Consider the following 22,004-nt stretch of genomic DNA (forward strand, 5'->3'; position numbering starts at 1 on the left):
ACTTACTGAAAGAATGTTTTGTGGAGAAATTTACCTTGCCCCCTGCGGCCATCAACAATGCTGACGGCTTAACGTGATAAAACCGGGTTATGGTCGTGGCCTGTCCATCTTCACGACCGGTTGTAAAAAACTCCGTGCGCGTACCGGAACAAAGTATCACCGTTTTTCGCAAAAGACGCGTTTAATGAATAAATTATTAAATGTATTCGCAACTATATATGCGCGATTGTGGTAAATGATACAGTTGGTCACAGGTTGAATCCGACGAGTGAGGTCGGTAGCAACCGACAAACCTACGAACTCTTGTGTAATTTTTCCAGTCGTTGTGCATGGCTTACAATCTGTGCCATGCGCCTTGTACCATCGATAGTCATAGCTAAAGGCACAGCCAAAAACGGAATATACGACGCCAGAAGGACTAGAACGTGTGTTTTAGTATTTCCTATATGATCGAGTGCCATGCGTGTGACCTACCTGCGAGTTGCAACGTGCTTACTGATGCGAAGGGCATTCCTTCGGGTACGCCAATAGTAGCTATAGGAGTCGCTAAGGTTGTCGTTAGAACAGGAACAACAGTCGTCGTTACGTGGGATCCATAAAATATGAGTATTAGGTGTATACGGCAAGTCTACAAGACTCAAGGTTATTCAGTAGCGGAAATTGAAAAGATGCTGGCGCACCTTTCTTTAATGCATAAAGCCCCAAAAAGAACACAGGAAGCTGAAATAGTCTGAACGGTATCCCACGATCAATCATTATTCGGTGACTTCAGCGCAATAAATTACCCTTCTATTATAATGAATGTTCGAAACCATGTGAATTGAGTGGGGACACCGTGCAGCCCCATCGCGCCAGCAATCAATGGGCCCCCTGATATACTCAAGTAAAAATTGGGTATTATCTGAAAGAAGGAGGGCAGTAGGCCCACAGGTATAATTGCTTGCAGATCCATTAAAAGAGTGGCTGGTATGTGTACCTATCGATCAGGGTGAGTAACCGAGCACGCAATTGGTACAACAATCTAAACGGCATACTGCAAAAAATATAAAGTAAAGCAGATCTAAAGGTCGTTTATTCAGGTCTCGCACCATATCGAGTTCTTGGAACTAAGAAATTGAGGCCAAAGTATTCTCTTAGGCTAAGATTGTTCGACAGCTGGTTCAATTTCGTGAGTCGTGACTGACGCGGTGCCTCCTGGTGTCACGTGCTCCTTTTTGATTCTCTAGCCAAATCCCTGAAGTATTACAAAACAGTGGAGGGGGATCAGACCAACGAATAAAGGGAATCCAAGATGGCTGGGGGCGTAAAGGTCGGAAGGTATGATGGAATGGAGCGGAAATTTAAGAAACTGTCGTATCGGATCGAATGGACATGGTCACAAGCTCAAGGCCATCCAGGCACACTATAATCAGGCAAACTAGACACTCTGGCACACTAATCCCGAGCTATAAATAGATGTGTAAAGCCCCAAGCTTAATGTGGCTTATTGGATAATTCACAATGAATTGTCCTATAAATTATTGTTGCTCACTCAACCTAGTTGCAGGCCTGTCAGGTGCCACAACCACTACTTGCAGCATCTCCCATATTTTATCAACATGGGCTTAGCTTTTTCTCAACTCTTCAGCGACACGAAGGAAGCTCATAGAATGACACTTGGTTTCAACGGTGGTGGTGAGACCACGATTCTCCAAAAGCTCAATATCGATGGATTCGAAATCGTGTTGACTATTCCTGCCACCCGGCTTTGGTAATGAGGATGTCTAGTATACAAACGCGCCTTCTTCGCTGTATGGAATATCCGAGGACAGATTCAACTTCGTCCTTTGTGGGTACAAAGCACGCATAGCTTCATTTTCGTAGTCGATTCCAATCATCATGACCTTGACTCACTCTCTGAATTACGATAGGAACTTCGGCGTATGCTCATGGAGAGCCTACTTCAAGGTCTTCCTGTACCAATCTCCACTAACAAGATGTGCCCGATGCACTGAGCACACGCGAAATTATTGATAAACTTGGTCTTCATAGTGTTAGCCTGAGGTTCCTCGGGTAATTTGTGTCACGAGCAAGGGTGGATAGCAGGCGGTTTTGGTTGGTTAGCCGCCAGGATCCGCGACTGGGTAATTAGACACTTCGCCTGCTCTTGTTGACTTAACATCCGAATAAGGTGCATCTGAATAGGGTGAATATGCGAGGGAAATACCCCGGCACGTGTGCGTTCAAATCAAGCAACGCGTCCCGTTGACGTCAATGCTCTCTTACCAACCATTGGATCATTCACAGTTTACTTTAAGCCATGCAGCGATTTAGCTAGTAATTTTAGTTTCATTCAAGCTAATCATAGATACATTCCAAATTAGCCCCTTCTTCGAGGCACAAAGTTTAAGCACGCTCGAAATACCACTTCTGGTTGTCCTGTTGGTTGTTCTGCCAGACACAGATCTAACAACTACGTGTTAACAGTAGTATGTAATATAATAGAGTGATATCTCACCTTTGTTCCATTGTCATCGGATCCGTGAACCAAGTCAAGGACGAAGCCGGGTCGGTCGGTGGGCTGGACACTGGAGTATTGGTTAATGAATAAAATACTGTGCATATACAGAAAAAATACTCACTAGAATCCTTTGTCTGCAGCACGAATAGTGTACTCTTGTGCCTGTTGAGATGCCTTGACGAGGATACCCTGTGCAAAGCTCTGGCCTGGGAATGACGCGTAGGTGTTGGCCTGGACGTTTTTGAGAGTCATGTTCTGGCCACGGCCCGAGGGTTGGAGGAGCCACTACGATGACAGGTTAGCACGGTCTTAGGCAAGAGTACGTGACGGGACAAACCTTCTGGTTATTTCCACCGTTGTGCTTGTACCCGAATACGTCAGCACCCTCGTCGGCCGCGCCGCGGCTCAAATCGATTACGGTGCCAGTCTTGACGTTCTTAAGGAAGTAAGTACCGGGAGGAACGGGGCAAGGTGGTTCCTGGGGTTGTTGAGGCTGCTGAGGTTGCTGGGGCTGTTGGGGTTGTTGATACTGAGGTTGCTGTTGCTGCTGTTGCTGCTGTTGCTGCTGTTGAGGTGGCGGATGGTAGGTCTGTTGAGGTTGCTGCTGCTGATGGGATTGCTGCTGTTGCCCAGCGTTATCGCTAAAGCAAGGTAATTAGATAATCACGTCATATCTGATGAGGCTTATAGGCTTACTTGATCTTTTCGAAGAACCATTTCTGTTGCTTTGCACCGGTCTTCTCCCACAAGTGAATCTATTGAAATAGTTAGAACAGGTCAGACGATGAATACTGATGGGCGACTTACAGTCGTGCCGTTGTCGGCCTTTCCCATGTCAAGGTCAACAACAAAGTTAGTGCCGGCAAGAGTAACGCTAGAATAATATATTTTAGTATCAGTACGCATCTCGTTTGGCATTTACTTACAAGACCGATCCGTCTCCCTCTTGCGGGAGGTACCAGGTGGTTGGAGAGCCAGACGCCTGGAGCTTGCTACTGTTGTAGCCACCATCTACATGTGCGTATTGTCCGGTCTCGACATTCTTGATGTGGTAGGCCTCGCCAATGCGTTGAACATACCACTGCAGGAACGAAAATATTGTCAATATATGCGCACTAGTGCTGGACATGGTTCTCATACATGCTGGTTTTGTTGGTCGGTTCGCTCTTGCCAACCGTGAATCTTGTTACGGTCCTTCCTGCTCTGGTCGAACGTAGTCCAGGACTTGGCGTTCTTGATGCGGTAGGTTCCAGGAACGATGGTCATAATGGGCTCGAGTAGTCAAGAAAGATCTATGCGAGTGGTGATGTGAAAAGGGTCGATCGCACACTGGCGTTTTATATACCCTATGAACCGGCCCCAGTCGTAAGCGTCTTGGACAAAGGGCAAATGCACCGGATGAGGTCATTTCCAGCTTGTAATTACGACGAGGGATCGTGCCAGCCACGAGGAAGGGGCTGTCGCGAGGAGCCATATTGCGGTGGGGTCCGTGATCGCACTTGCCGACGCCATCGTGGTGTTCCGTGAGCTTTTTGGGTACACAGCCAAATGCTCATCTAGGAAATCAGTTTACGCCGCAGCATGCGATCCCCCAATGACGAATCTGAATACAAGGGATAAGATCATGCGCTATCTTCGCCGTGCACCTCGCGACGCTATTCGGAGGGACGGTCCCGGCACCGGGCTACATACGCGTACCTACTTGACGTTCAGATAGGAACGCGCTGGGCGAGAACATCAGATTATCGAGCGATTTGGAACTTGGGGGCTAGACCCCTTTATTCTACATCCTTTTGGAACGACCGAAGAATTGTAGCGTACATTGACACGGATCGACTCGCACCCTCAAGATCGTCTATGAGCGTGTCTATTTTAAATATGTGCGCGAAAAAGGAAGCGAGGTTGTTCGATCGCTGTACGTTCGAGGTCACATTAAAGATGAGTATGACCGTGCACAACGTATTTCCCATGTCCCATTTTTCGGGGCGGAAACTACAGCAAGTTGCCTTGCCTTATCATCAACGCTTCAAATCGTCTCAGATCTACGAGATTACAACGCGACGTATACATGTGTCTCCTCGATTATAAAAACTGGATAGTTCATGAATAAATCGGACATGACCACAACCGAGCAGTTTAAATAATTGCTTTTCTATATTAACAACCAGCTAATCTAAATTATATCCTCCACTTAACTGGATATATGTGGTATCGACTCCGAGTGGTGCCAGTGATACAATAGTGTGACACCGTGATAACGACCACTTCGCCTCCCCCTATCCCTATAACCAACGATTTAAGCGGAGATGGGGTAAGTAATGACGTCGAGAGAAATGCAAGAAATAGTCAAGACGCTGGACATGACGTGAATAAGGCATGGCATGCTGGGGTTGTGCTCAGATCTCCAAGATCTCATCATTACGAATGTCGGCCAAGGTACCCACGTGACCTTGGCGCTTGGTTGACCCTCTAATCTTAACTACAATGTCTCTTCTTTCGCAGGTCGCCCGCCGGGCCATCCCTAGAACGGTTGCTCCTCTATCTGCAAGATTCAACACCACAAAGGCGACACCTGGATCCGGATTGACTACGACTCGTCAAGATAGCGAGAAATCGGGTCTAGTAGAACCAGCTGAGGCTCCCAGGCATGTCGTGACGGCCGATGCTGTTAGTGGTGCACCCAGTATGTAGTTTTGTGTATAGCGATGCGCAAATAGATTTGAATTGGAATGTAGCCGAACTGCGTCACCGAGCTGTTCGAATCTACAAACCGACTCGGAATACTATGCAGGTTCGTCACACTGTGCTATCCCAGTAGAGGTACTCATGGCCGATATTTGTATAGAGTGGAGGCGCTAAATCTGAGCAATGGCGCATCGACTGGGACATCCTACAAGGATCAGGTAGATGGGAGAATCCCCTGATGGGCTGGGCTAGCTCGTGAGTATCTCCGTTCGATCACCACTAATATACTCGAATAATGTCATATCGTAGCGCGGATTACATGCAAGGGACTCGCATGAACTTCAAGAGCAAGGAGGACGCTATTCACTTTGCTGAGAAACAAGGTGGCTATATTATCATCTCCGGTAGAAACTCGAGTAATTATACGCTTCTCAGGCTGGGACTACTATGTGCAGCCGGACATTGTGAAGCGTATTCCGCCCAAGAACTATGCTGGGAATTACACCCACGTTCCTCACAAACTTCGCATTCACCATACCAAGTAGATTTTCATCAATTGATAGCCCTGCTTTTCATTCTACATTAAGTTTGAATAACAGCGCAGCTGATTGGTTTGCCAAACAACCTCGTTGAAAAAGCTGCAAAAAGGAACGGAAATACGAGGATTAAATATGAATACAGGGTGTTTGAATCGAAAGCAGATTGCACAAAAGCACCGGATAACTACGACACCGTTCGGTATGTATAATTCATGCATCAAATCCAACGATTTTCTCCCTTGGTCTCGCTACAATTCCTCGCGTAAACTTCTTCTCTTCATCCTCCAAAGTGAGCAGCGCGAGCCTTTCCCTCTCTTTCTCCTTTCGCTCTTTCTCCTTTCTTTCTCTTTCCCGCTCCTCCTTTTCTCGAGATATGCGCAGTTCTTCCACGGCAGCATGCAATTGCCCTAACGCCGCATTACGGGCCCTCTCCATTGCCTCATAATCATATGTCTGAGGGTCAGCCGACGTTTCAGGAGGTGCACCAGAAGCCATTCCATCGATGCCCTGTACGTTTATGCCAAGTCCTGCAGCACCGATACGAGTGTTCCTTCGAGACCTGAAACCTGGACGTTGAGCTGGTGCAGTTGGAGGAGGACCCGGTGACCGCGCCTGGCGAACGTCGGGTGTACTAGTGGCTGATCTGGGTCGCGGCGCAACGATTTGTGGCGTTGATGGTTTTTCTTCGGGTTGTGGCTCAGGCTCTGCTAGTTTCTGTCTAAACTCGCGTAATAACGTTATGACAGTGGGGTCCAGCTTGATGTCGAATAGGTCCAGAACGTAACGGCGGACGGGCAAACGGAAGCGTTGTGTGCCAAGAATGTGAAGTGCTCGGTAGAAAAGGGGGATAGATTGGAAGGCACGGCGTCCATGCGGCCGGTGTTTATAACTAATGGGCTATTAACAGTCGCGCAAACTCACAAGAGCGAAAAACAAACCGTGAAAGTATTCGTGAGGCTTGGTTCTGGATAACAGTGTTGGATAGATTATTAATAGCCTTCAATATCTCTCGTTCCATAGGATCAGAAGGTGCCTTCAAGGCCCTGCGCGACTCATCGCTAAATGGCTCCCAAGGATTAATCTAAACGAGTGTCAGCCAATGGGTCTAGTCAAGGGATGAGCAAGACGTACATATAAGAACTTCTCAATATCCATAGGTAGGCAGAGGCCAGTTGTAAATCCGAGTGGTGTCACAGTTGCTTCCCATTCATACTCATCAAGCACTTCGGCACCTTGTGGGGTACTCGATATCAATCCGAGGACGAAGAAACATGTGCTACAAAAGGAGCACAGTTAGACTGACCAACTTTTCAATCAAAAAGCATCAAAGTCACTTACCCTCGTACAGACAAGACCTCTGATTTGCTTGAAATCTCAACAATATCACGAATAATATCTTCTTCCTCAAGGAAAGGTAACCCCCCTGTAGTAGCTCCGATATTACCCTTCAAAGCAACGGTGTTAACAGAATGGTGATCTTGTATTGAAATGTATGCTCACCACCGCCCATAGTACACTCTTAAGTTTATTGATGATCTCAAAATCTTCGCTCTCAAGTCCGTGTTGCCGAATAAAGTGTGCAAACTCTGGGAAATGTCCCTTTTCCTCTAAAACCTTACATCCCAGAGGAGTCTTTGCCATTTCACCATAGAAATGAGGAGGACAGTGCCCTCGAATACCCTGATGGTAATGAAATTGGCATTGAAATCCAGGTATCGGGACATTACTCACGGGAGGTCCTCTTCGCTACCTTCCATAGGAGTTAACGCCCGAGCAAGGTACACCTCTACCTGAACCAGATATTGGTAATTTTGCTCCTACATAATCCTGTTAGATTAGCCACGGCAAGGGCGAGGCATGACCCACATGGAACCATCCATCCATCTCTCTGTCTATGTAATCCGCATTATAGAGGTACTGGAATCCAATCTGGGTAGACATGAACCTATACCATAATTTGAATTATGCCAAAGCCATTATGCAACGAATAAGGATATTACTTTAGTAGCAGTGGGTGGCCAACTTCACCCAGATGATCAAGAATAGGCTGCATTTGCACTACCATCTCGAGGATTCCCATGTCTTCACAAGCCTCTTGCAAGTAAAGTATAGCTTTCTCGCATACCTCAGATACTGGATCGTATAATTGAGTGAGTAACAGGCGTAGCATCCACTCATTAGCTTTCGGGTTGAGCTGTATGAGCTTGCCAAGGTAATCCGTAGCATCAAGGCGGATATGCTAGAGATACACGCACAGCAGCGGGTGAGGCGTTCAGGGACGGTCATGAATGTAACGTGTTAAAATTTACCTTGTGCCGTGACGTGAGTGCCTTAGAGAGTATCAGCCGGGGGTGCCCATCGCTACACAATCCATAATTAGTATAGGGCCCTCGGAGAATCGCTCGAATTATATGCGCCACAGCTTACACAGTACAATCGAAGTTTTCGATGATATGCCTTGTTAGATCTTCGCGACTCCGCAGGTCGCTCAGGTGGTATAAACAATTGAAAACCTTGAGTTTCTCAAGAATCCTGGATAATGACCCTTGTCAGTATCACAACCTGGATGAAGTAGAACATGCCTTACTCGATACCATCTGGGTAACGACTCAATGTTCCTAAAATTTCAAAATATCCAAATGATATTGTTTTATCCATGTGCGTTTTAGAAAAAATCAGCTCGTTGCTTGGAGTTGATGTGGGCGGCGCCCCACTTAGCTTGAGCCATTAATGTCAGCGAGGGCGGACATGCAGGTTAATTCTTTACGCTTACAGGGTCTATCTGTTCCAAGCATTCTACAATCTGTTTGAGCAAAGTGTCCTCCGTCATCAGATACCGTTGGCCATCGGGAGTTGAAATGAGCGTCGTCATTAGCGTACAGCCTAACTTGATGTATCGCGCATTAGACTACGGGGGCAGAACGTCAGTCAAATTGTCATCTCGGAAGCTGCAGGCTGCCAAAGAACCAATACCACAAAATAGTCGCACCTTAGTATTCTTCATTTCAGAAAACGCTTTACTGTTCGGATAAAAAAATGACATAAGCTTGCGCCCGAATCGCGATACTTTCATCGCTTCTTCGAAACGCTTTGGATTTAGTAGGGGCCCTTCGATGAGCTCTGTGAGGCTGTCCAAATTCCACTTGATGGCTTCTTTGTGCAGCATGACCTGGTACTATGGTTAGCTACTGGAAAGGGGTCTCAAACCAGGCTGAGGGAGTACAATCGACCGGCACACAATTGCAGCCGCTTGCAGCCCAGATAGGGACATCAATATGCCCACGGAAACCTGCCACATCTATGCGCAAATGCGGAGAACGGTCATACATACCTGAGTATCTATCAACATAGCTTGAAACCCCCTATCATCAATTTCCATCCCACGCTTAATCTTGCTCCGTTCAACTTGTCGTTGGCCACGGCGCATAGTATCCTCTACGGAGTTGGCACTGGAAATTCAAGTTAGCTTGTACACTATTTTGGCTGGATCCCGTTTATATGCGCCACTCCATCTCAACGATGTAATTAATACAAAGCTTCAGGACACTATGCTGGGCCATAGGGCTTCAAAATTGGCCTGATAGAGGAACGTACCGTTTTCTGGAAGCTATTTCTGGAACTTTGTTTAACCTCGCTCGGTTTCGGTTCAAGCTCTCAATTGAAGATAACGTGCAACTCGCAAATTGCTTCCCTTCCCCGTGTTCATGGTCGGCTGCCAAACTGAACAAACGTGGTAGAGCCTGAAGGATATGATATTAGTTAATATAGATACTGCGCATTCGCGAAACTCGTTCCACCTGTATGCGTGCAGCAATAGTCGACGGGAGTACCCGATTCGCAAGTTGCATGATCTCTCCAAGTAACAGTGTTGCCTTACGAGGAAGTTCGGTGGAGGTACCTCTCTCTTCCAGTATGTCCACCAAAGCCTACGAACATTCTTGTGAGATGACATCGGTATTAAATAAACGAGCTCACTTCAATCAGCCCGGATTCTACGAAAACTACCAACAGCAGCGAGATAAACTGGTGTGTGAGATTCAACTTCTCCGATTTAGGAGCCAATTGTTCAATGACAGGCTGCTGGTTTTTAGCTGCTTTTGGCGGTCCAAACACTAACGGGCAACTTAGTTTAAAACCAATAAAACTGTATCCACACTTACTGGTCAATCGTCTGCCATCCATAAATGCCTGTCCCCAGTCCGGAACTTCGATATTAAGGATATCAAAGAACATATCAAGGATCACTTCCTGCGGCACGGGATATTCAGCCCTCCTAGAAGCTCATAATTTTTAGGTACTCTGCTACGCACACGAGTCTCCATAGATGGTATACGCAACGTGTCCACTAAAGCTACTATTGACTGCATATTATTGGAACACAGGTATATGAGGCCTATGAATTCGTCAGAACGACAGTCCTTGGAAAAGAGCCGGTACGTACCACTCCAAGTTCTCAGGATGGTGCATACAACCTTTGTGCACGTGCGCAATCGCTCCTTATGGCCTGGCGTTTCACATACGCATCTGTGATGCCAGATAATGCGATCTATGGGTCGGACTTCATGAGCACAGCGCCGCAATTGATTGTTGTTATGTACCAACCTCAAGATCAACCCCAGGAGTAAGGTAACATCGGGTCCGTGGTGCATCAATGATATGAAGAAAGACCTGAGCAATAACAGGTGCCAACTCTGTGGGACCATCTGTTAACGCTGTCAATACACTACGAAGCCCGCCTGATTTGGACACGAGTTCAATGTCAATTAAGACTAAATCATTTATGAAAGTTAGTGTACGACTGATAGAAAAAACAGTGAACCGGTGTAGCACATACCGATTTCTGCAAGAGTCAACAGGCACAGGAATCGCAAAGGGTCTTCTGGATGATCGGCAACCGCGATCAAAGCTCGGATCACTGCCTCTGAGACTGGTACACATCCGGTGCCTACTGATTTTCCTTTGCTAGTCGCATCCGCCTTAGCAGGGTGTCGCGATCCAACCTCTACGATTTTGCGAATAAGTTTTAGGGCTGATTCCTTCTCAATACCGTGCTTGCTATCCCGCGAGAACGTTCTTTACAGGTTCACCAGCAGTAAATGGTATCGTTATTTTAATTACTACCGAGACAATCCACGCATGAGCAGAAAGCTTACCTTACAAGGTAATAATCGACGTCCTGTTCCCGGAGTTTTGCTACCGAGTCACTGTCCACCATCGCATATCTAAGGAGCCGGTACGCCGCAGTCCTGGACTCCTTGGTAGCGTAATCCGCAGGGCCGAAGAGACGCTAATGTGATATGAGCACAAACCCAACTCATAAGAACAACGGCGCACCTTTTGACTAGCTCAGCTATGTCTATAGCATACCGAACGCGAATGTTTTTCTGTAGCGTTTCTACTAATCCATGCATAGCTTTGATACGAGCGTGGTCGATCTCGGCGTCCGAGACCTTTACGCCTCCATTTAGGTCGTCGCCGGCCGAGAGCGAAGAGGGAGACGTAGAGCCTCCGATAGATGTTGTCCAAGAGGATGAGGGGTTTGCTGAAGAGTTATAAGAGAAAAGACCACTAGAATACTGGAAGCTGGACTGAGCCTGAGAGTGTTGCCTCGACAGGGTTGATAGTAACTGAAGCTGGGACATCGCATGTGAATGGGCGGTGCGATAATCCTCGCGATCCGTGTTTTCTTCGCGTATTCGTCCATTTGCTCCGGATGGGTTAGTCCAGAATGGCATGCGAGATACTACGGCCGAGGGGCCAGCGGAATTATTGGAAAACGCGCCTCCACGACGATTGCTGCCTGTGAAATAACGATATGTGTGGGCCGGAAGATAAATCAAAGCACGACGCACCAGATTGCTCCCGTAGTTGTTCTATTTTCCTGGTCAATAACGCTATTCGAGACTTTGCATCGTCAAGGGCACCCTCTACCTGGTCCCGTAGGACAGGATCGCGTCGCTCCTGCCCAAGCCTGGACTCACGGTCAAAAACCTAAGCAGAGTTATACCATTTATAAACTCCTAAAACAGAATTAAGATACTTCAAGCATGTTCTCCGCCCCATCTACTATTCGGCTTTGCTTCTCCAAATCCTGCTTCAACAGTTCAATCTGGCCACGGCGATAGGTAAGGCATTCGATATGGCACTTTCAAGGCAACTCACTTGTGCCTGGACATCCTTTCCCTCCAAACCAAGATCCTCAATATTATCGAACGAATTCCGTGGTTGGTGGCCATTAGTATCTGGGTTTCGCCCTAAAGGAGCGATTCCAGCCCTACAAGGGCAGCGGCAATGCCACCCGCGGCTGAAGGTATAATTGGCTCAGCGATCGTGGCCGGCATAATGAAACTCTGGCCGCGCGCCGTGAATGGCGGTGGTCTGTTCTGGTTAGTAACCCGTAGGTTACAGCGTTACCGTAATCGTGATGAGCACACACTGTGGCTGTGTGTCTAACACCCGCCGAATTTGGCTGACACGGTTTTCATTGTCTCACCATGATCAGCACTGGGGGCCATACCCTAGCGCTTCAAACATGCATGCATCAGCCACTGGTTACCCAGTCAATACCTCCGGAAAATTTTAACTCCCGTACTTTATTCTCAAATCTATAAATACGTCATTGGGCATTTGAAAATTATAATTGACCATGAGCCGAAGACTGGCTGCACTAAAGACTCCGTCGGGCCCTGGATTCCCCGCCCCTGTGGCCACGGCCACGCCATAAAACGAATATTACCAAAGGACCACTAAATTTTATCAGACAATGAACACCACTCTGGTTGTGCTCATGTCGAATTCGCGCTAGGGGTTTCTCTCTGCCTACTTCCCGAGGTCATCCAACTTGACATTCAAGCCGATTTATCCAGCGCTATCTGTTTTCTCCCCTGGAGAATCAAAAAGGTTAACCCTTGGTCCAATTGGTCGGGCGCTGCTGTATCCGCTACCAGCTCCACACGGGTTCGAACCTCACACACGGCTTATTGTGTGCCGCGGTTAGATACAATGAAGGTGTCGTGTAACCATTCAAAGCCACATCCGCCCTCATTCCAATCGAGGAGGGACTTTCTTCCGTTTCGGCCGTGTCTCACTTATTCCGACTGGTCAACTACTGCTCTGGGCTAGATATTTAAGTTTGGCTTGCAGTCATGTCTCCCCAGTATAACCCGTAAACTATGGCATCTACCATCCACCTCGAGGCGTTCATCGCAGGTCTCTTCATCACTATTCTAATTAGCATTTATCTTCGCCCAAAACGTGACAAGTTACCCTGTCCTCCTAGTCCAAAGCGCGACTTTCTCATCGGTCACGCCCGTGTCCTTCCCCTAGAGCGCGAATGGGAAGTATTTGCGAACTGGAGCAAACAGTTGAACAGTTAGTCACCTTCCTTAATTCCCAGCTGCTTGTGCTCATAGGCATACAAGGTGATATCGTCCACGCTGAAGTCCTAGGTCAACATATTGTTGTTCTTAACTCGATGGAAGCCTCGGTAGATCTTCTAGACAAACGGTCTACCAATTATTCAGATAGACCAGATCTGACCATGTTGAGTGACGAGGGCTTGTATGCGCATCCATGTGATCTTTATGCACTTGTTTGCTAACATAGACTGCCTTTCCAGGATGGGATGGGGTCAGAATACGGTCACTCGACGCTATGATGACGGATGGCGACGAGCTCGGCGCCTCATACACCAGCGTTTTTCTAAGACTGCTGCCGAGGAGTTATGGTGCACCCAAGAACAAGAAGCCCACGATTTTTTGAAGAAACTTCTTACTGATGATACTCGCTTCATGCGCACTTTTAGAGAGTATGTACCACACGTATAACCCTTTTTACGATAGGTCGCTGACTCTCTGGCTTATCCAGAGCCGCTGCTTCTTCGGTCATGCTTGCAACCTATGGATATAAACCACTCCCCAAAGACGATCCGTTCGTGACCCGCTCCGAGGTCATGGTTGAGGCCCTGGCGCGCGCTGGTTGCCTACTAATTACCTTGTTAACATCTTCCCCATTTTACGACACGTTCCGAGTTGGTTCCCGTTCGCTGGCTTCAAACGCGAGTGCGTGAAATGGCGGGCTCTTCGCGATCAAGTGGTCGACGAGCCTTTGAAGTGGGTCAAAGAACAAATGGTAGGAACACTGTTCTGCATTACTTGGTTGCATACTTACCACGTAGAACCAGAGCAAAGGAACTGCGATTCCATCATTTTCTTCTTTACTTCTTCAACAGTATGGTGAAGATCCCATCCAATACAACACCATTAAATGGGCGGCTGGGACAATGTTCGCGGCTGGGGCGGATACGGTAAGCCGTCTGTTCTCTGATAACATATCAAACCTGATAGATCGGATATGATAGACAATTTGCGCGATGGCCACTTTCTTCCTGGCAATGGAGCTTTATCCCGAAGTACAACGTAAAGCCCAAGCTGAACTCGATTCAGTTATCGGTTCCGGCCGTCTCCCCAATATGCAAGACATGAAGGACTTGCCATACATTCGATGCATTGTCAAGGAGGTACTCAGATGGATCCCCCCTGTCCCACTAGGTAAGTTTCGCTTCGATATCATAGATATGCGATCCGATACCAATCATAAACTGCAGGCATTCCCCATGCGTCAATGAGTGAAGATATCTACAGGGGCTATCGAATCCCCGCGGGGAGCATTGTGTAAGTCTGCATACATCAACATTTATTTGTCTGATCTGGAACATCATCTGATATTGGACAATAGGATGGGCAACACATGGGCAATCACGCGTAATCCAGCTGTCTATCCCGAACCTGAGAAGTTCAATCCGGACCGGTTCCTTGATGGTACTGTACCAGATGCCCCTGTCTTTGGGTTCGGACGCAGGTAAGATTTTTAGTAACCTCCCTATCAACGCTGATAACTGACGGAAGTGTAGAATCTGTCCTGGACAATACTTTGCGGAGGCATCTCTACTTTTGGCTATCTCGCATGTTCTCCTCACTCTCGATGTCGACATGGCTCTTGGTGCTGACGGGAAGGAAATCGTACCTCCGGTTGAAACCACCGGCGACTCATTATTATGGTATGTATTCTGCCATAGCATTTGTAAATTCAATTCTGACCAACTCGACTTGAACAGTATTCCCAAGGAGTTTGGTATCAAACTGACCCCCCGATCCAAGGCGGCTCTCGATTTGATAAACGCTTCCACGTAGATATATTTTGCCGTTGATTTTGTAGTTTCGTTTAGTTTTATCCGGACGTTATGTTATTTCGATTTTTTAAACTGTCTATATGATTTTGCTTGTGTATATGTATCATGTAGCCAATACTAAATCCTATTCCTACTTTGCATCTCTTGACGAAAGTATGTGTCTATTTCGCAGCCACAAATGAGCCACTACATATTTGCAATTAACGAACAGGGGCAGGGTAAGGGTTCCTTTAACCTAGTTTGGCGATGATATCATCTAACAATCCAAAGCCTGGATCAAACCTCAACTTGGACACCACCGAGCTGACTTTTTGACAATGCCGCCTGCATCAGATTCGCAATATGCAAAGAATCTAACACTTGCTGCGACTGAACTAAGAGATCTTCCTCCGGCGAACAAATTGCTTGGGATCGTCTCTGGTTTGTGTGAGTTGACAGGCAACCGAACTCCATCTACTCAAGCATTTGGAGATTCAGATGAAGACGCCCTGGAGTACTCGGTTGCTTTGTTGGTTACTCTACAGGTGTATCAGAGGTCATTTCACGAACTTAGAGATCTAGCGTTAGAGTCAGAAGACGAAGCAGAATGGTGGGCCGAGGTTCAGAGACGTGGGGTAGCATACTTCTTACTTCAGAGTCAGTCTTATCGTCTGCAACCTATAAATGCGATGTGATTGATTCTTTACTGCAGCTCTTCCTGATCGGCTAATTCGTCTGGCTCGACAAATATACTATAATCCCTCTCCACTCCCGTTTGCTTCCCTTGCCAGTGACCTAGGTGCAATCACAGGGATACTTCCAGCCGCACCCAAACCTTCACCGATGTTCACCGCCCTCTTTCCTCATTTGAACAAACGGACAAGCGCTACGTGGTATCTCCAAAGCTTCGTACAGCTTGCTCAAAGCGAATGTTCTGACAGGCGGGTAGCCCTTGAGGCTATGCGAGATTCGTATGCCAAACAGTTCGCGGACTTACATAGTATGGGTCCACATCTTATAGGTACTTCGATCAACAGCTTGTCTACTGCTAGTACCCACATATGCGACAAAGAACCTCTTCGTGATACCCTCAATAAAATAGGCGGGGTCCTTGGGTCGGATGCGGCTGCTCTTCATACGGCTGCTGGACCCTCAGATGTGTTCGACATGGCTAAGAAGCTGTTGGGAAACACGCTTCCTAATCTAAAAAAGGAACATGTAAAATGCTTTGCGGATTTGAGAAGACCATCGCGATTTGTGCTTGCTTGGCCTAAACTAGTGTTGGGGCCTCCTATTCTGTTACTTCTTGGGCGCTCGTTGTATAAATCTCGGATTAGCCTACGGGAAACGGTTAGCCATGGTATCCAAACCGTGAAATCGTTCTGGAAAAGCTACGTGGTGAAGCCCATCGTTGACATTCTCAATACGGTCAGGACAGGAGGCGACCAAGGCATACGTATTATCAGCAAGGGAGCTTGAAAAACGATTTGATGTAAGTCCCTAGGCTCGAATAAATTTCCGCCCTACGCATTCATGTAGTCATTGGAACGTATGGTTATCAGTTCAGCGAGAAGAGCTCTTATACACTCTAGAACAACTCGCCCAATTGCCTAAGCAGGTTAAAGAAGGAAACCTCGCAGACATCATGCGGTTGTACGAAGCAGACATGAAACCCCTATCAGATCGGCCCTGTTCGGAACACTCATCCGTACCCTCCTCATTCAGGTCCAAAAGAGCAAGGTATACCTTAACTTCTAACCGCACGACTCATACCAACAGTGATACAGGTTGACGTCGATTTCACCTTGAACGGAATCGATAAACTTCTCCGTTCTCAAGAACTCACGTTTGGGTTTGTAGGTGTCGCACCAGCGCTGGCGATCGTCTACGTTTTTGTCAATTGGGTAAGAGATTCCCTCGCAGGTACGCGCGGTCGGGGACGTTCGGAGGCGTCTCAACGCGCTCGTGCTTTTGATTCTATTCGACGCGTCGAGAGACTTTGCTCGAACCTCAAGAACACCAGTCGAACAGATCGGTTCACGCTCCTCCATCGCCTGCTTCTTCCGAACATGTGTCATCGTCCACACCCCAAACCGATCTGGCTCCCTTAACTTTAGGCTTGCTTTTGCTCGCTCTTACTCGCTTGAGATCGTTTGCGTTGACTTATCTTCCCACCGGGTCGAGGCTCCAAGACGGGTTTCTGTCTGATGTTGCGGACCTTGAGGATCCACGCTTGGGTAGAGCTGAAAAGCTGCGCGTTGTGGAAAGATGTGGAGGTCATGGGGAGATGCGAAAATCTTGGGATGGAGTAGGGCGGGTATTGAGCTTTGATAGGTGTACTTGTACGAGTATGAATCGAAAAAAATCACGAAACATTGTATTGCACAGGTGTTACTTGAGCGATACAGGCATACGTACGTACATAAGATACACCAAACGTACAATAACAAAATGCTAGAGCCCCAAGAAAGATTTGACGAAGGTTAAGTAAAAGGCGCCAGCCCATAAGTTGATTTAGTTAGTTACGACGGTAAGAGGCACCATAGTTCTGAGTCGCGTGGCGGTCAAGCAAAGACTTGAGGTTCCGAGAAGACGGGTGAACGCTTGGCGTCGAGGACCGCGACTTTGAGCTTGTTGGGTTCTCCGTTGTTGTCTCCGGTTACCGAGGCACGGACCGTGGCAGCGCGAGGAGCACGATGAAGGAGCGCGAGTTCTGCACAAAACACATTTAGATAAAACCTCCAAAAGGAAATTGCGATACTTACCACCGAAGAAGTCTCCAGGACCGTACTTCATAACCACATCATCCCTTAATTCACCGTCTTCTCCCTTGACGCGCTTGAATGCAGTTGCCTCACCACTCTCATAATGAAGAATTCATTGCCTGTATCACCTTCCTCCACACCGAGTCGCCCTCATTGTAAGTCCTAGGCTCGAGCACATCAGCGATCCTACTGCGTTCGCTCGCATCGAGGGTCTCTAGCAAAGGAACGGTGGCCAAGAAGCGCTCGTACATCTTCCGTTTTCGGTTCGCCACGCTTAGAATAATCGAACGGAAACTCATTCGGTCAAGTGCCCAGAGAGTGCTGGGTTCGATAGCAACAATGGTAGCCGCACGAGGAGCGTTATACATCAGTGCGAGTTCACCAAACGTGCCGCCAGTCGTATAAGTCAAAACCTTGCGTCCATAAGTGGGGTGAACCTCGTCTCCGACACCACCCTCGTTATCTCCGGCACGCTTGACAAAGCAGTCCAATGAACCGGATTCAACGACATAAAGTAATCACCATCCGCGCCTTGCTCAATCACACGTTCACCGGCGGAAACATGACGTTCCTGCATGGCACCTAGGACGGCCTTCTCTTGTTCAGTATCCAGGTTACGGAATAGGAAAGCATTGGCGATAGATGCCTTGATGCGTTGGAGCTGTTCAGTCGACTTGGGGTAGCTAGGCATAGGGGGAAGACTTCCGCTTGCACTAGGGTGATCGATTCAGCGCTCACGCTAACTCGACGGCCGAGTGCACTGGGAGGAGGAGCGAGGAATGCGGGAGAACCAGTTGGAGCGGGGGCAGCAGGAGAGCTAGGCGTCGGGGGCTCTTCTTCCTCATGGATAGTGTTGTGACGCGATGGAGTGACTGCACGTTGACCAGGGCGGGGGCGAGGAGATGCGCTAGGTGCAAAGGGGTCTGCGAGACGAGCACCAGGAACCAGCGAGAATGCACTTCCGCTCGAGAGAGCAAATGGATTGGGCTGTGGCGCGTGCTGGTGAATCGAAGGCTGAGGAGTAGTCTGTGTATGGGGCTGGGGAGGCTGAGGATGGCTTGTGGGTGAGGTTGGGAATGAGAGGGCATGGGGGAAGATCGGACCGACGAAGAGATGCTCATGCTCCCATTAGGGACACTTCCGCGAGCGGGAACCGCGCGATCGACAAAGAGCTCGTCGGTGAGTCCCGCAGCAGCCGAAGGACGCCCAAATGCCTGAGCTTGAAACGCATCCCGAATACGAGTACGTTGTTCCTGCAAACGCGAGTTGAACCAATTGGCGCAGTATTGCAGGACATCACGTGGCTGTGCCCTCTGCACATCTCGCGTCAGATCTGCCACTAACTCGGCATATGTAGACGAGTAAGGGGCCGCCATGCGTGCTGCAGTTGGGGGAAGCGAATGAAGAATATGCGGAGGAGAGTTGTACTGTATGCTGAACGATGCATAGTCCATCATGAGTAACGGTCGATTGTAAGAGGGAGTACTCACCGTCAGCGGAGGTTTTATAGAGCAATGGTTCTGGCCTAGTTGTTAGTGGCTTCTAGCTTATTGTGTCTTGGGCGGTCTTACCCTTGTCTCTGGCTCTGGTACTCCAATCAACGCTTTCTGGGAGGATTTAGACTAGTGGCTGTCAATCGAAAACAGAGAAAAGCTTGGGCGAAAAAACTGCTCGAGGTGAGAGAACCCTAAACAATCAGTGGTGTTGTCGCGTTCAAGGGAGAAAGGAACGATGACAACCGCCTCGGTCACGTGGGCGTCGTCGATCAGGGCCCAATGAGCGCTTAAGGTGACCAGCTTGCCTTCCTTGACTAGATGACTACTTTGGGTACTTGCACTCTGCCTTCTTCAGGCGCCGCCTCTGATAAAATTACACAATATCTCCTCTTTGTTTAGCACTAATATTTGGGTGCTTTCGTTTGGACATTCTCTAGCTTGCTACCTCTTTTGGCTGTACTTATTGTCCATACAAGGACTATCCTTTGACAAGAAACCCTGCCTTTGTCTAGTTAGCTTTCGTGGACCTGGATAGCTCTCCGCTCCTGCTAGTTCGAAGTACACGTCATAAAACTATGTGCTCTTGTCTCGATACTGACGCCCCTAGATGAATCACCCAGAGCCGCCCAATATGAATGAATCATTTCTCCCTCGTATTCAATCAATATTTTACGCTGTGTTTGATCCTGTCAAAGGTCCTCAAATTGTTTGTCAAGTTCCGAAGACGGGATCACGATCCACCAACCACACCCCGCATCAGGCGTGCTCAGCCCAACTCTAAACCCAGTAACAAGTCGAAGTCCATCTGGTAGTCCGTTCAAGTCCCCACCTCACTTGCCTCTCACCTTGCCTGTCGAGACGTCCACGCCAAACTATATTCCTCCTGCTCAATCACAACCCCAAGCCCTACCACCTACTGCTTCCCGATCCAGTTCCCAATCCCGAATCGTACACAATAATAGCCTCCTCGATTTCGACTCGATATCCGAGTACGTAATCCCTAAGGACGAACTCTGTGGTCGGTTACTCCAGTGCAATACTCCGCGACACCGTATACTTGGATTTCCCGTTGCGTTGAAGAATGATGTTACAGGCGCTTGTGGTTTCGATATAACCTATGCTTTGTTTTTGATCGAGAAGCCGATTTAAGCTGTTATGAACCCATTGTGAGGAAATGTGGTCGAGTGCTTATGGCGTGTGAAGTGAGTCTGTTTCTTTCTTCACGCCACACGAAATTGACTGATCCAGACGAAAGAGAGAAACCAACTTTCTCTCAAAGAGCGCGACCTCGCATCAAATCCATAGCATAATCGAACAGCTTTATGGTGACTTGAACTCGTACTCCGAACATCCATCCAAATCGACGAATGCAATTTTTTTGAATTGCGCGTGTTTCCATTTTATCCGAATCCGGCCCCGGTGCAAGATTGGGACGTTCCCGTTGCTTTAATCAATATTGAAAAACGAATGGACGAGAACTGGGATTTGACGATCGCGAGGGTGGTCCGGTTTGTGGATGGAGCGAATCATGTCAAACGGATATGCGAACTTGCAGACGTGGATTTGGAACTCGGAAGGTTGGCTGTGCAGCATCTCTTGTGAGTCTTTCTGAAATTTATTTGAGTAACCAGCTTAAAATTGGAAAAGGTTCTACCAGTGTGTTATTATGGTCGATATATTCCAGTACTCGAATATTTACGCGCTCAAGCCATCTATTGAATGGCTCGCCAACGATCCGGGCGTACAAGAAGAATGCCCAGGATATGTGACCCTCCCAGGTATATCCAAAATCACCTGCCTTTCACCACGAACCAAACTTAGAGCTTATTAGGACATACTCCCCCTTCCTGGCCCGAACTCTTACGGCTCTATTCTCGCCTCTCCCATTCCCAAACAGTTCACAGCTGGCTCGAATCCGCCTCTTCTGTAACCACCTCCCGCTCAAACCCCACAACTCCCAAATCTCCTATGGGTATTTCGCCAGACATCGTTTCTTCAATTGATCCACGGCGGTTCATCTCATTCGGGGTAATCAAAGGATTCGTCCGTCGCGTCCGACGGTGGCCAGTCCTGCTATCGCGGCGCGGTAAACGGGGCCGGGACGGATACTAAGCGGGACCAAGTGGAAGGTATCCGCTCCGCATTTCAAGAACGGAGCTCTCATAACTCCCACGGAGACGAGGGTGCAAGCGTTGGGACAATTCGAGCAGGATCAGGGGGCAGTGGTGGGATGCTAAGCGCCAGCATGGGTACCCTCAGTGCTTCTCTCAGTCCACCCACTACCCGACCATCGGCTAGTGCACTATTGAGAAGCGTAGCAGCTGCATCCGGAGTAACTGAATCAACTACAACCACTAATTCTGGTGCGACAACTGCATTGAGTACGAGCCCTCTTGCTCCTCGCGCACCCCGAACCACACCGACACAACAGAGCCAGATAGCTCGCGCAAGACCGGACCGGTCAGATAGTATAAGCACAGTCGTGTACCACCCTCCTCCTCCGTCTCCAAACCACGAAGTCATTCCGCCTGAATTGGAAGCACTCTTGGACGGGACGCACCATGCCGACGAGTTGTGCGTAAAGTTTGGGGTGAGCTGGCAGATCCTCGAACGGTGGTTGAGTTTGCTTGGTGGTGGGAATGGGACACCGGAGGATATGGGTCGAAGGGTCATGATTATTATCGATAGGATGGTAGTTATATGCGCTTAGTTACTTGAACCGCTGCGTCTCGGTCAAGTTGGAGCGCTTGAAGTTGCTGTTCATAAAAATTAATAGGGACTGATGAAATCCTATTTGTCCGTGAGGTTCTAGTGGATGATTGTATTATCAGCGGCCGTTTTTTTATTAGA

General features: G+C 48.1%; 9 protein-coding genes across 9 annotated transcripts; 4 read left to right on the forward strand and 5 right to left on the reverse strand.

Annotated features, from left to right (window-relative positions):
* Window positions 1-293: 293 nt before the first annotated feature.
* Window positions 294-756, reverse strand: RhiXN_09255 (transmembrane 97; the record flags this gene model as incomplete). The annotated part of the gene is made up of 3 exons (XM_043329071.1): window positions 294-418; window positions 475-546; window positions 681-756. 3 exons carry the CDS (start codon window positions 754-756, stop codon window positions 294-296), a joined length of 273 nt encoding a protein of 90 aa, XP_043180517.1.
* A 1,629-nt stretch (window positions 757-2,385) lies between these two features.
* Window positions 2,386-3,766, reverse strand: RhiXN_09256 (ricin-type beta-trefoil lectin domain protein; the record flags this gene model as incomplete). Its single annotated transcript, XM_043329072.1, has 8 exons — window positions 2,386-2,445; window positions 2,498-2,567; window positions 2,622-2,785; window positions 2,838-3,141; window positions 3,197-3,255; window positions 3,308-3,374; window positions 3,427-3,581; window positions 3,641-3,766. The coding sequence occupies 8 exons, from the start codon at window positions 3,764-3,766 to the stop codon at window positions 2,386-2,388; spliced, it is 1,005 nt and encodes a 334-aa protein (XP_043180518.1).
* Window positions 3,767-4,984: 1,218 nt separating this feature from the next.
* On the forward strand, window positions 4,985-5,730 carry RhiXN_09257 (NADH dehydrogenase (ubiquinone) Fe-S protein 4; the record flags this gene model as incomplete). Its single annotated transcript, XM_043329073.1, has 5 exons — window positions 4,985-5,183; window positions 5,236-5,291; window positions 5,346-5,440; window positions 5,495-5,568; window positions 5,621-5,730. 5 exons carry the CDS (start codon window positions 4,985-4,987, stop codon window positions 5,728-5,730), a joined length of 534 nt encoding a protein of 177 aa, XP_043180519.1.
* A 204-nt stretch (window positions 5,731-5,934) lies between these two features.
* Window positions 5,935-12,065, reverse strand: RhiXN_09258 (STE16 protein; the record flags this gene model as incomplete). Its single annotated transcript, XM_043329074.1, has 30 exons — window positions 5,935-6,613; window positions 6,663-6,805; window positions 6,856-7,000; window positions 7,063-7,169; window positions 7,225-7,404; window positions 7,456-7,470; window positions 7,515-7,541; window positions 7,591-7,669; window positions 7,725-7,963; window positions 8,034-8,085; window positions 8,152-8,256; window positions 8,312-8,442; window positions 8,498-8,632; window positions 8,714-8,893; window positions 9,056-9,173; window positions 9,319-9,464; window positions 9,522-9,650; window positions 9,700-9,836; window positions 9,885-9,972; window positions 10,035-10,117; window positions 10,166-10,270; window positions 10,323-10,493; window positions 10,559-10,797; window positions 10,878-11,011; window positions 11,059-11,065; window positions 11,092-11,524; window positions 11,577-11,715; window positions 11,765-11,833; window positions 11,887-11,922; window positions 12,003-12,065. 30 exons carry the CDS (start codon window positions 12,063-12,065, stop codon window positions 5,935-5,937), a joined length of 4,314 nt encoding a protein of 1,437 aa, XP_043180520.1.
* Window positions 12,066-12,896: 831 nt separating this feature from the next.
* On the forward strand, window positions 12,897-14,915 carry RhiXN_09259 (cytochrome P450 family protein; the record flags this gene model as incomplete). Its single annotated transcript, XM_043329075.1, has 11 exons — window positions 12,897-13,095; window positions 13,146-13,284; window positions 13,343-13,531; window positions 13,591-13,784; window positions 13,817-13,854; window positions 13,907-14,029; window positions 14,084-14,273; window positions 14,330-14,396; window positions 14,461-14,583; window positions 14,636-14,782; window positions 14,840-14,915. 11 exons carry the CDS (start codon window positions 12,897-12,899, stop codon window positions 14,913-14,915), a joined length of 1,485 nt encoding a protein of 494 aa, XP_043180521.1.
* A 177-nt stretch (window positions 14,916-15,092) lies between these two features.
* Window positions 15,093-17,004, forward strand: RhiXN_09260 (nuclear control of ATPase protein 2; the record flags this gene model as incomplete). Its single annotated transcript, XM_043329076.1, has 7 exons — window positions 15,093-15,132; window positions 15,185-15,340; window positions 15,392-15,550; window positions 15,606-16,291; window positions 16,332-16,385; window positions 16,461-16,601; window positions 16,681-17,004. The coding sequence occupies 7 exons, from the start codon at window positions 15,093-15,095 to the stop codon at window positions 17,002-17,004; spliced, it is 1,560 nt and encodes a 519-aa protein (XP_043180522.1).
* Window positions 17,005-17,457: 453 nt separating this feature from the next.
* Window positions 17,458-19,115, reverse strand: RhiXN_09261 (cAMP-dependent protein kinase inhibitor; the record flags this gene model as incomplete). Its single annotated transcript, XM_043329077.1, has 5 exons — window positions 17,458-17,606; window positions 17,659-17,731; window positions 17,787-18,121; window positions 18,181-18,341; window positions 18,397-19,115. The coding sequence occupies 5 exons, from the start codon at window positions 19,113-19,115 to the stop codon at window positions 17,458-17,460; spliced, it is 1,437 nt and encodes a 478-aa protein (XP_043180523.1).
* Window positions 19,116-20,621: 1,506 nt separating this feature from the next.
* On the forward strand, window positions 20,622-21,266 carry RhiXN_09262 (nitrogen permease regulator 2; the record flags this gene model as incomplete). Its single annotated transcript, XM_043329078.1, has 3 exons — window positions 20,622-20,752; window positions 20,802-20,932; window positions 20,986-21,266. 3 exons carry the CDS (start codon window positions 20,622-20,624, stop codon window positions 21,264-21,266), a joined length of 543 nt encoding a protein of 180 aa, XP_043180524.1.
* Window positions 21,267-21,314: 48 nt separating this feature from the next.
* RhiXN_09263 (uncharacterized protein) lies at window positions 21,315-21,827 on the reverse strand (the record flags this gene model as incomplete). Its single annotated transcript, XM_043329079.1, has 1 exon — window positions 21,315-21,827. The coding sequence occupies one exon, from the start codon at window positions 21,825-21,827 to the stop codon at window positions 21,315-21,317; it is 513 nt and encodes a 170-aa protein (XP_043180525.1).
* Window positions 21,828-22,004: the final 177 nt, after the last annotated feature.

Source organism: Rhizoctonia solani, chromosome 5 (assembly GCF_016906535.1).
Source record: "Rhizoctonia solani chromosome 5, complete sequence".
In the NCBI taxonomy this organism is placed as follows: Eukaryota; Fungi; Basidiomycota; class Agaricomycetes; order Cantharellales; family Ceratobasidiaceae; genus Rhizoctonia; species Rhizoctonia solani.